This window comes from Callionymus lyra, chromosome 16, assembly GCF_982586985.1.
Source record: "Callionymus lyra chromosome 16, fCalLyr1.hap1.1, whole genome shotgun sequence".
Classification (NCBI taxonomy): Eukaryota; Metazoa; Chordata; class Actinopteri; order Syngnathiformes; family Callionymidae; genus Callionymus; species Callionymus lyra.
The window spans coordinates 6,311,085-6,322,469 of record NC_141833.1 but is presented as its reverse complement, the minus strand read 5'-3'; the positions used below and the strand labels follow the sequence as shown (position 1 = coordinate 6,322,469).

The 11,385-nt window shown below is 40.0% G+C and overlaps 2 protein-coding genes across 4 annotated transcripts in view; both read right to left on the bottom strand.

The window, feature by feature from the left end:
* Window positions 1-329: 329 nt before the first annotated feature.
* pask (PAS domain containing serine/threonine kinase) lies at window positions 330-9,250 on the bottom strand. Its single transcript, XM_087810907.1, has 21 exons — window positions 9,054-9,250; window positions 8,474-8,677; window positions 7,739-7,962; window positions 7,491-7,661; window positions 7,225-7,356; window positions 7,004-7,138; window positions 6,694-6,904; window positions 6,436-6,617; window positions 6,127-6,241; window positions 5,882-6,053; window positions 5,576-5,715; window positions 4,808-4,928; window positions 3,999-4,549; window positions 3,783-3,925; window positions 3,541-3,708; window positions 3,351-3,476; window positions 3,154-3,288; window positions 2,895-3,094; window positions 1,036-1,169; window positions 817-966; window positions 330-749 (listed from the first exon to the last, which is right to left on the bottom strand). The coding sequence occupies exons 2-21, from the start codon at window positions 8,658-8,660 to the stop codon at window positions 592-594; spliced, it is 3,555 nt and encodes a 1,184-aa protein (XP_087667033.1). The 5' UTR covers window positions 8,661-8,677; window positions 9,054-9,250; the 3' UTR covers window positions 330-591.
* Window positions 9,251-9,635: 385 nt separating this feature from the next.
* Window positions 9,636-11,385, bottom strand: part of kcnab1b (potassium voltage-gated channel subfamily A regulatory beta subunit 1b) — a 48,603-nt gene continuing 46,853 nt past the window's right edge. For all 3 annotated transcript variants that reach the window (XM_087810516.1, XM_087810517.1, XM_087810515.1), the window contains exons 14-15: window positions 10,722-10,810; window positions 9,636-10,641 (exon numbers count right to left, since the gene is read on the bottom strand). In XM_087810516.1, coding sequence (XP_087666642.1) covers window positions 10,552-10,641; window positions 10,722-10,810 — 179 coding nt within the window. In that variant the 3' untranslated portion in view covers window positions 9,636-10,551. The remainder of the gene's footprint in view (window positions 10,642-10,721; window positions 10,811-11,385) is intronic.

The following is an 11,385-nucleotide window of genomic DNA, read 5'->3' as shown; positions in this document are numbered from 1 at the left end:
CCGCGCTGAGGTAAAATGCAAGAACTAAACGCCGTTTTCAAGGTTGCAAATACTCAACATTTCACTTTATCCAGTATATTAAAAACGCTTCCAAATAAATGCAACTTGGCAATACTTTTCATTAAATTAATAAGAACGTTTTTGGCTTCTGTTCAAGATTATATTTTGTTTCTTTACATGTTTGCACCACATCTGTTTCAAATATTCCTTCAAACACCACACAACGTTTTGATTTAAAATATTTTTAATCTGTGTGCAATAAATAGATAAAATATTGTAAATATACTTACAATTTTAATTAATACACAGAAAGAACATAAAACATGAAGAGAAAATGCTGCCTGAGAGAAGAATTAGAGGTTTATAATCTGTCAAACAACAACAGCTGTAGAGTCTCGTAGTTAAAAGAAAAAAAAAGTTTAAAAAAAAACAATCAATGGCACAAAAGTTAAAAGGTATAATAAATACAAACTTTAATTAACCTTATGTTTTGTTGTTGATTTCCAACTTGTTAGTGTCAGCAGTTAAAAGTGTTAAATCATATTTTATCCCTCAGTGAGCGGCTGGACGGACACCTTGCGGTCGACATCCTTATTCATCAAGATACTTCTGGAGCTCTGACTGTAAAGCCACCAGAGAATCTCTCTCGTCTTCATCCTCGTCATCAGGAAGAGTGTCCTCCCCTGCGTCCGGAAACAAACCTTCCCCGCTGTACAGTTTGGGAGGAGAACTTTGCTGCAGCGCTTCATCTGCAACAAAGAGACCATTTGAATTGAAGAGTCAAAGTAATTGTAAAAACAACAACAAAGAACTCACCGTCTTCTCTCTCTTCAGGAAACACCTCAGACCAGCTGTATTCTGCCAGAGAAATGGGCTGACTGAGCCAGGGTTCCAACAGCAACCGGTCCAGTGTCATCCTTTCGGTGGGTTCACGCCTGAGCAGTCCACGCAACAGCCTGTTGAGTTCTGGCGTCATAGAAATGTTCTGTGGTTAGTTGTGCATCGTTGTATTTGTTGTGATGAACAGCCGCTCACCTCTAGAGACGGAGTACGGAGGTTTTAGTCTGGCACGAAGAATCTCCTCTACCCCACAAAACGGGTTTTCGCTGAAGAGCAGAGTGTAGAGCAGAACCCCGAGAGACCACATCTCCAGTTCTGGACCTTCATACCTGTAAGAAAAAATCAAAGTAAGCACTTTAGTCTTACTACGGACTTGCATCAAATTCAGATGCATGTGCTGCTATTCTGGGCCACATTCCCATATCGAAGTGATTTATACAACCAAATTGTTTTCTCAATCACATTCTCCCCGAGACATTTTAGACTCTGAAAGGCCACCATAGTCCGACTTGATTACCTGCAACAGCGGTTGGGATTCGAATCTTCTGTCAATACAGGTACATTCACCTTTAAAGCTAGATTGTATCATTTATTGTTTTACATTTAAACTTTATTTCTGACAGAAAGTGGGTGTCAACAAGGCAAATTTCCAGCATCATCTCATTGACTTCAACTTCACTTTGTACGAGTAGAAGGTAAAGAAACAAAATGGGATGATGATGGGAGAGATTTTCAGCTCAACTGAACTGAACCCTGTACGAGATAAGAATTTTGACGTGAATCTGACTGACTGAGACAGTAATGTCCGCCAACGTTGTAATCGTTATGATCCGTTTTCATGCAACAGAGTGAAGTTTAGAGTCGTTTTCATCAAGTGCTGCATTTGCTCTGGCTCCACTATTTAATACTCTATTGATATAACTGATATAATTGACATGTACGGACACTACTATATAAATGAATAGGCTGATAACAAATTCTTGACATTCCTTAAGCTAACCTATAATAATAACAAACATATGAAGCTCTGTACATTTTGAATAAAAGAAACAGCGGTCATCCGATGCATCAATAGCAAACAGAGTATAACAAAAATAAAAAGACAAAATAAGCTCTGCTAAAATAACGACAATGTTTCACTTAACCCGGAGTGATGCTCGAAGCAGAGATTATAGCGGAGGTGAATAAGTCAAAAAGTTATAATCACCTTTTAAAGTATCCTCACATTATCCAGTGAAAGAATAAATAAACAGCTCTTCCGTTTCTGATGGTCCTTGACAGTTTACTTGATGTTCAATTCAGCCTGCTTCCTCTTTCAAGGGCTTGCATTAGCTTTATTAACAAATAAATTATTACTATATTGGCATCAATTTATATTAGTAAATATTTTGTGATTACATTCAAAAAATGTTTGTCCTGACGGTCAGCTGAGTTTCATCGTGTATACTTCATTTTTATAACATCCAACCAGTGACATTTCTGGTCCGTTTCATGTTGCGAGGAAAATGTTTAATAGGCATTTTGTCAAAATCTTTCAGTTTTATCCAGGATTTAATATCATCCCAAAATAAACCGGCGTGTTTGCGTTGACGTGTCCCACTGACATAACATGAACTGTCTAATGTGCTGGATGGCCGAGGCTTTGAAGGATGAAAGTCATCGTTTCATGAATCAACACATTATTGAAAACAATCACAATTGAAACATAAAAACACGTTTGGAAAAACTCCCCCAAATATTTTTTATTAAAAATTGTTTTCACAAATTCACCTTTAATTTAATGATCAATAAACCTATTCATCGTTATCATTTACCCAAAAGCAGTTGTACGTCATTTTTGCAAGTTGAATAAAAACACGGCAAAGCCATCACCTGTGACTCAAACTGAAACATTCATTTCCTGTGATGGAACCATTTCTTATTGACCTGTTAAGCAATCATTATTGTTTATGAAGATAAAATATATAACTCTAGAATTTATTGTCTAAAGAGAATCTATCCAAGTATCTGTAGTATTTGATGGAATAAATGGATAAAATAAGTCATGAACTTACGGGTTTCCTTGGAGCACCTCGGGAGAACAATACTCCAGCGTTCCACAGAAGATGTAGAAGAGTTTCCCCGGAGCTATCACCGCGGCCGACCCGAAATCAATCAGTTTGATGTGGAAGCACTTGTCCACGATGATGTTCTCGTCCTTAATGTCCCGGTGAAGGATTTTCTTCGACCTCAGGTAGAATACTGCAGCCACCAGCTGGGACACAGTCAAATGTGTTAGATCATAATTCTCCAGCAGGAACATCCAGAACACACCTGTCTGAAGATGTAACTGGCCAGCGGCTCATCCAGTCTGGGCTGCATGTCGATGAACTCGAAAAGGTCCAGACCATCTCCGTGTTTCTCCATCACGATCTGGAAGTAGCTCCCGTTCTCGAAAACCTCCAGAACCTGTTTGGACACAGACACGCACCTGTAGGACAAACAAAGTGACACATGTGAGTCTTTCTTACCTTGACTATGTTGTGATGCTGCACTCGGGTCAGGATGGCGATCTCCTGGCTTACACGCCCCAACATGGGATCATCTACCCAACACTCGTCCACGATCCTGGCTTTGCTGATGAACTTGACCACGGCCTGAAATATTTGTGATGAGCCCAAAAAAACTTCAAATTAAAGATGTTTCTAAATAATCTCTTACTTCCTGTCCATCAGATCTTCTCACTGCTTTCCAGACGAATCCAAATGCCCCTTTACCGACCGCCTTGATGGGCTGGTACTCTTCTGCAAACTGGCCGTCGCAGGCCCGGGAGTGTTCTAGGTCCATGGTGGTGCGCAGCGCCTCCACGTGACTGGTCTCACCTACTCTCTGAAGATCACATTGATCAGTCAGTTCGATATACTGTACATATGGAAATATATTCAGTTCTGTTGAAAACTGACCTCTCCTAGACTGGCTGCAGATTTATGAATGAGAGACTGATCCGTGTGAAAAAGTGACCCCGGATGACCCGGCAAGGTCAACCACACAGAGAAAAGGTGGCGTCCGTCGGAGAGGTCGGTCCTCTGAACCTCACACTGTAGCTCTGGAGATTTAAAAAAATTGATTGTCAATTAAAAATGTTTTTCGCTGATCAAGATAAGCACAAGATTACCGACCCACTCTGGTGCCGTCTCTGTGGTACCCGCTCCCTTCATAGTGCCCCTCCAGGATCTGTGGCGCCAGTGAGGACTGCTCACTTCTTTTGGGTTTCTTAGGAGTGGAGGTAGCCGGGATGTCTGACGACGTCTGGCGGCCATCTTTCATTTGCCTGCTGAATTCTTGACCCTTTTCTTGATGAATAGAGGAGAGTCTGGACCACGGATGGACATTTTCAGGAGGCGCCTTCACGTCGTAATCGTCGGCTTCTGCTGGTTCTACTTCCCGATCAGAGTCCACAACGCAAGGCGAGGGTGTTCGCAGGAGCTCCTCCGTATCGCAGGAGTGCATGGAGTTCTGGTTCCCCTCGCCGGACCCTCCTGCACCCAGAAGCTCGACGCTTGCACTCAGATCCAGATCTGCCAGCGCTCGAGTGATTAGGTCGCCGTTACTGTTGAGGTCCAGGAAATAGCTGGCTGAGTTGACCACGTGTGGAGAGTGAGACTCTTCTACCTGGCATGGATCAGAACCACCATGACCAGCAAACTTTTCGCAGAAGCCCGATGATGACCTGGAAGGAATTGAAATAATTTAATAATAGCATTGGACATGGTAAAGACAACATTTAATGAAATAGATTTCATTGCATTTACAGAATCAACAAACAGCACAAAGGAAATAAAGCATTATCTAAAAAACATTTGTTTTCTACAGCAGTTTTACATCTTTACTCAACAAAGTTAGTTTTTTTGGATGTTGTCTGCATTTGATTTGGTGGCACAAGACATTGCAAGAGTTTTTCATTTAGTTTGTTTTGGTGCAGTCTCACCTGCTCTCCATAGAGATGACCTCAAAGCTGGAGTGCTGCAGGAGGGAGGAACACGAATGGTTATCTTTCCCTCTGGGGGAGGTTTCTGCTCGGCTGCTGCACCTCTTTCGAGGTGAACCGTCTGAGGAGACAGAGGACTGTTGGTACCAGACCAGGGCTTGTATGTTCATTAAAAACATGTACAAATTATTGTTTTACATTATGTCATTTGAACTGTCCTGCTGCAAAATATATTTATACCTTTGTGTGAATTTATTTGTCATGATATTATTGACATGTTTCTTTACCCGTAATTAATTTCTTTGCTCTTTTTAGGCCATATTTACTCTCATATAAGTGTTAATATACATAGTTAAAAATACAAGTGTATATTTAAAGAATTCATAAGGGAGGCAACTTTCTGTTTGGAGTTCTTGTGACCATGTTACGGGGGTTTACTCCAGGCACTCCGGTTTCCTCCGACAGTCCAAACACACAGAGGTTGATTGGGAACTTGTGAATGTGTGTGTGTGGTTGTGTGCCTTAGTGTGTCCTGCAACAAGCTGGCATCCTTCTTTCCAGTGTGTCCCCCGACTCTCACTCAAATAAATTGTATATAGGCTCCAGCTCCACCAAAAACAGCCATAACGAAATAAGCGGCAGTAAATGAATGAATAGAACAATAATGTGGCTTCAGTGAATTTGATCTTCCCTGCCTGGTTATAGATGTTTGAGAGATTTTATGCAGAGAATTGAAATGGCAAGAAGATATTACAGCGAGAAACCCACTTTCAAGCTTCTGGCGATGTGATTCAGACTGAAGCTGGCAGCAAGTGTCTTCGTCTGGATGGTCCACCCACATGAAAGTGTTCAGAAGTGCTTGTGTAGAGCCTGCACTGTCCACTTGGCTGCTAGAGGGATCCTCGACTCTGTAGGAGAACATGGTTCATCATCACAATATAACTTACATTAACTAAGCTTTAAGCATTTTTTTTTAACCACAAACGGGAAGATGTGAACAAAGCAGTTTATCTCATGTTAATGAGAACAAGTCTAACATTTGTAAATAAGCAGAGTTATCTAATAGATACATACATGAAGGCACGTGTGGAGGACACAGCTGGGGTAGTGAGAAAGGACGGAGGACTTCCTGGTTTCTCCAGACCGTTACAGTCGCCGGTGAAGATCCGGCCCCTCCCTGCTGCACTTATTCCCAGAACAGCGTGATGGACCATGGCCATGTCTCCTGCCACCAGGGAAGATGGTTCTTGGAAGACAAAAAAATTGAAAAAGATAAGACAGAGTTGTCCCTCGAGAAAGAGTGTGAAATAATTATGCACCTGTTAATTTGGAGGGACTTTTATTTGCGTCGCCTCGAGAACCAAGCATAGGACTAGGACGTGCAACGGGCTCCGACATCCACTCGTAAAAGCCAGGCATCAGGAAAGAGACGCTCTGTTCAAGACCAATAAGGAGTGAACAAATGAGTCTTAAAATGAATTGAATTGCTGGGATCTATTTTTCCTTAATAAACTATAGTCTTATTTCAACTGTATAGTGTCTTGAGATAACTTTGTTATGATAAGACACTTTAAATAAAATTGAATTGAATTGAATTGAATTAAAATGCCTCCTTAACGTGGCCTCACCCTCTCGAGAAGCTCCTCTTTGCTGTAGCCGAACAGAGCCAGGGACTGTCGGTTTTGGATGCTGTAGATGGAGCCGTCAGGACGGAGCAACAGCAGGAAGCTGGTGGGCGCAAACACCCAAACTGTCCCGATGTATTCCAGCGCTGGGGTGGAGAAGCGGAGGCTCCCGTCCATGACCGTGTCTGGTGGTTTGATAATTAGAAACAATGTTAGAAAGACAGAAACAAAAACAACAATTTGAGTGAATCGCAATGGTACCAGTCAAAGCTTCTGTGTCACGAGGCTCCACCCTGGTTTCAGGGTGTTCGGGCGTCGACGAGGTGAGAAGAGAAACTATCTTCTCGTTGTTCTCAGTCACATTGTTCTGCAAGTTAGGTTTCCCACACTGGACCGAGCCCTCCAGTCTAATACAAAGGGGAATCGAAGAACCATGTCTGCTCTGGCCTTGAACCTTTTGAACACGCAGCATCTGAACAAATCCGAATGAACAGCAGGAAACGTTTTCATTAGTTGTACAGCATATTTTAGGGTTTCTCTTGGTTCAAAGATGAGAGATTCTGGTTTTTACTTTGGGTAAGGCATGGCTGTGAAGTGCGATCTTCAAAGAAGGGATGAGCTGAGTAATGCAAACTCCTTTTAACTCCTTGGGATCATGAAACCCGTGTAGGTTAGCAAACGCAGCGTCACAAGTGAGAATGATCCCCTGGAAATAGAAAATATAAAAAAATTAAAACTACATTCATGACATAAATGTTCTGTATTACAATGATTTTATTAAACTTAACATACATTTTGTGAAAAGGAGAGAGAAGCTGAAATTCTTTCCACAGTCTGCAGCATAAGAAGCCACTTTTCTTCGTTTTCTTCTCGGTAGGAACAAACAGATACTGGCATTTCCCCAGATGAGGTCACGGCATCCACCTGAGAGGTTTATCACAGAAAACTGTAAATTTCATGATTGTTTAAATGCAAAAAAAAAAGTAATTTCTGTTTCACGTAACAATGTTAAGTAACTATTTCAATGCCAAAAATCCGGATTATGAATAATCTCTTACCACTTTTCCAAAAACCGCTAAAACACGTCCATCATCTAACAGGAAGTCCTCCTCTAATGCTTCCTCCAAGACCTGAGATGTTTTCTTCAGAACACTCAACAGCTTCTTCCCGATCAACTCGCTGGCAGAACATTCAAACAGTCTGCAGGCCAGATCATTGGCAGACAAAATCTAAAATGACATTTAAATAAAACTTTTAAACAGGTTTCTGGTCATTGGACAAAAATCAGTAAATAAAATACACATACGTCTCTGCTTTTTTCATCCACAGTCAGGATCGCTTTATTTGGGTTGAAGGCCGAAGGACCTTCAACCATCCCAGAGTCGTGAGAGAAAAGCTTACGAAAGAAGCTTTCCTCAGTTTGGGACGTTGTAGAAGGATGTGGAAGACTGTTGACTGATCGTAGGGGATCACGATGTGAGCTGGATGTGTTGTGATCTTTGGTGGATATTAAATAGCTTGGGCTTTCATCTGAAAATAAAAACAACATATGATGTTTCTTTCCACCAAGAAGATGATACTGATAAAGAAACTTGCATGACCGATCATATGACAAATAAATTACGAAGTCTGAGACGTTAACCTTAAAGATTAATAAGATTGAGTTCATAGGGAAAATGTGTCTGATATATGAGGGTAGCGAAAGAAATGCATGACAACTGTGAGGACAGAATGTGTGTGTGTGTTTGTGTGTGTGTGAGAATGAGAGGGAAGAACAATGACAATGCAGGGAGTCCAGGTAGTAAAAACATATGTTCAATTATCCAGAGTAACGGACGGGTGCAGAAAAGGATGCAGGCTGGGTAAAGAAGATTTCTGGAAGGAAAACTAGATGCAAATTGAGAATTTTAACAAAATTACTGCTAAATGAGTCTGAAATAACATAATGATTAATAATATAATAGCTACTTCAAGGAAAATATTTTACTTTTGTTTTGATCTTTTTGATTAGTAACCCTTTTTTTTTTTCAACATGACTCACCTGGTTCTGAATATTGTTGCACCGCCATCGTCCTCTGCTCCGGTCTGAACATACAAGGGTAGGACTTATTCAGGCCAAGGTCACAATTCATGAGGTTCAACGATGGATCCGACACAAGACAAACAGTTGCTTCTCTTCTTCCAGGGAGTTTTCTCGCTCCGAAACAGGAACTTGTTGTCAGTGGCATCGTTTCTAGGTATCGAGCTGACAAACCAAGGGAGGGAAAAACAGTAATTTATCATTGAAGTTAAGGTATTTATCTTGTTTTTATTAATTGTATTTTCTTCCAAACATACAGTAGATTGAGGGTTAGTGTTTATATTCGTTTTACCCTATAGGTTGTGTATTTATTTTTGCGTGGAGAGGAACCAATACTAAATCGATTTGTTCAGTTTAAGAAGTAACAATACAAAACTGTCTTGGTCAATTTTTTATTTATAAAAAAAAAAGGTATGGTTTGTGCAGGTGCAAGCTAATTGGCATCGCTCTGGAGAAACTATTAAAAGTTTAAAAACAAATAATAATTTTAAGTTCATGCAAGTATGTCGCCATCAAATATGTTCATTTACTCCAGACTTACCTGCAAAGGAAGAAAATGGCCGTAAAAGTATAGCTGACTTAATAAACGTCCTCGATGGATTCCGCGGTAAACACGGCAACTTCTACCTCGACTACTAGCATCATAAAAGCCTTATACACTTAAAACTCTGAGTCCATTTGAGCTGGAAGCGAGTGAAGCAACTTTAACGAAACAAAACAAACACAAACAGACTTTATAAATCGCGGGCTTCGACACACAAGCGAGTGAACGACACCAGGAAGTGACGTTTGCAAACCAAGCACTCGCATTGGACAATATACCGGAACTAAGACACGAAAACAAAATGTGTTTAATATTTAATTAGGTTTTAACGAAATATTTCCCTAAAAAACGATTGCATTCTACTAGAATTTAAACATATTAACGTTTTTAAATAGATGTTAAAGTAATGACGATATAGAAATTGTATATCCCAAAACAGTAATTTTCGAACAAGTACTTTAAAAAAAAATACTAAAAAAAAAACATACAATTGATTTTAGTTATATTGCTCATCTTTAAATACCTTTGAATCTGTCAAAAAGGTAAACTATAAATATCTAAAAGCATCACATGGACAACTTCAATTATAAGCTCTTTATTTGTATGTACACATCTGGTAACAAATACCAGAATTCACAGATGAACAAAGACAGCATAACATTGTCATATTCTGTGGGCGTCTCAGTTGGATTTTAAATACATAAAAAGATGCAAAAACCTCCAGATCCACGCGTCCCTTTTATTTGACAAATTAACCATTCATTAGTTTTAAAACTAAACGACGGAAACTTTCTCGATTAATCTTTATCATGTTTACAGGACAAACCAGTGAGTCTTAATTTATTTGAATCTCATCACCTTTTTCACGAAATCACGGCCAATTTCAATTGTAGTCAGCGGGACTATGAGACTACACAGTTGTACATTTAAACCACAGGAAAAACATGAGGAAACTGTACAAACGGACTCATTTGTGACACACTAATGAATTCAGATGTATAACAGTCATAACACATGTGTTGAACTAGGTCCTCTCTGATAGAATACAGAACTAGATTTTTTACCGCGATGATGTGCGCTAGCTTGTAATTTTACATCTTGATTAGACTATTAAGGCAGATTTAACTATACTGGATATTATCTAATGCACCTTATCTTAGATATGTAATATCGGTCGACTCTGCTATGACTGGCAGGTCTGTAGTACGAGGCTAGAATGAGCCGACTCGCCTGATCCAACCTTTTGTCGATCTTTTAAGTGACCATTAACATCTTCCCCTGTTACCCAAAGTCTTGTGACCGTTTGTCATAACTGCTGCATGCATGTTTTGTCGAGTAGCTCACTAAATAAATCGGAATACTGGCTGATCTTTGTACACACTAGGAGCCAAGCAGAACACGTTACGCACTCACAGGTTCATACGTGCTTTCAAGCAAAGACGGATGGGCACTAAACCGTGCTATGGCTGTGAGGGTTTGGCTTTTCTCAACTGGTCTAGTGTTGGCTATCCCGCTTGTTGTGGGGCCGATTCCCAAGTATATGATCCACTTCGGAGGCGATTCCTGCCGTCATCTTTGGGATCACCTGCAGGTCAGACGCACAAGGATGGAGCCCCGTTAGATTATCACACATTCGTCTTGATTTGACGGACGGGGGGTTTTCACCTGAATTGCTCCCAGGTTTTCCGTTAATTGGGTTGGATTTGAGGATCCCAGCAACACTGAGCTCACTCCTTCGTTCCTCAGACACCAGGCTGATGAACAGTTGGAATACATTTAGGAATATAAATAAAATACATGAAGGAATGAGTAATAGAAAATACATGAAAAGTCCATGAACAAATACATCCTTTTTAAAGAGCTACAACAGTGCCAGTGATATTTAACTTTGTATTTTATATCACATTTTGAATGACAATTTTACTTTTTCCCTAATATTTCGTTTTAATGTGGATGTGACAAATTCACAGCTCCCAGGTTGGGCGGATGTCCTCCAAAAATTTAGGATGAGTTGATTTGGAATGAAGAAGGCCATAGAAACATCTGTACAGAATACAAATAGAGTTTGACTTTTGAAATTTGAATTCAGTGGTTCCGTAGGGTGAGAATGATCTGCAGGTTAAAGTGTGAATCTCAGATATTAAGGAAGAGGTGATATTTTAAAAGGAGATGAAAATATTTTGTAAACAAGTTAAGTCTCAGCACCTACAAATATAAATCAATTAACAAAAATTCAACATCTAAGTAGATCAGTGACAATTGTAAGCAAATCTATTTCTTATTTTATTTTATCTTCTTATCTCATTCTTTTATTCTGTTCTGCCAAAAA

Excerpts from the sequence above, each read along its gene's own strand:
- pask (XM_087810907.1), bottom strand. The coding sequence starts at position 8,660 with ATGCCACTGACAACAAGTTCCTGTTTCGGAGCGAGAAAACTCCCTGGA. Across the intron at positions 6,618-6,693 it reads TGACACAGAAGCTTTGACTG|ACACGGTCATGGACGGGAGC; the intron begins GTACCATTGCGA and ends TCAAACCACCAG. Across the intron at positions 5,716-5,881 it reads TCCTCCACACGTGCCTTCAT|AGTCGAGGATCCCTCTAGCA; the intron begins GTATGTATCTAT and ends GTTCTCCTACAG.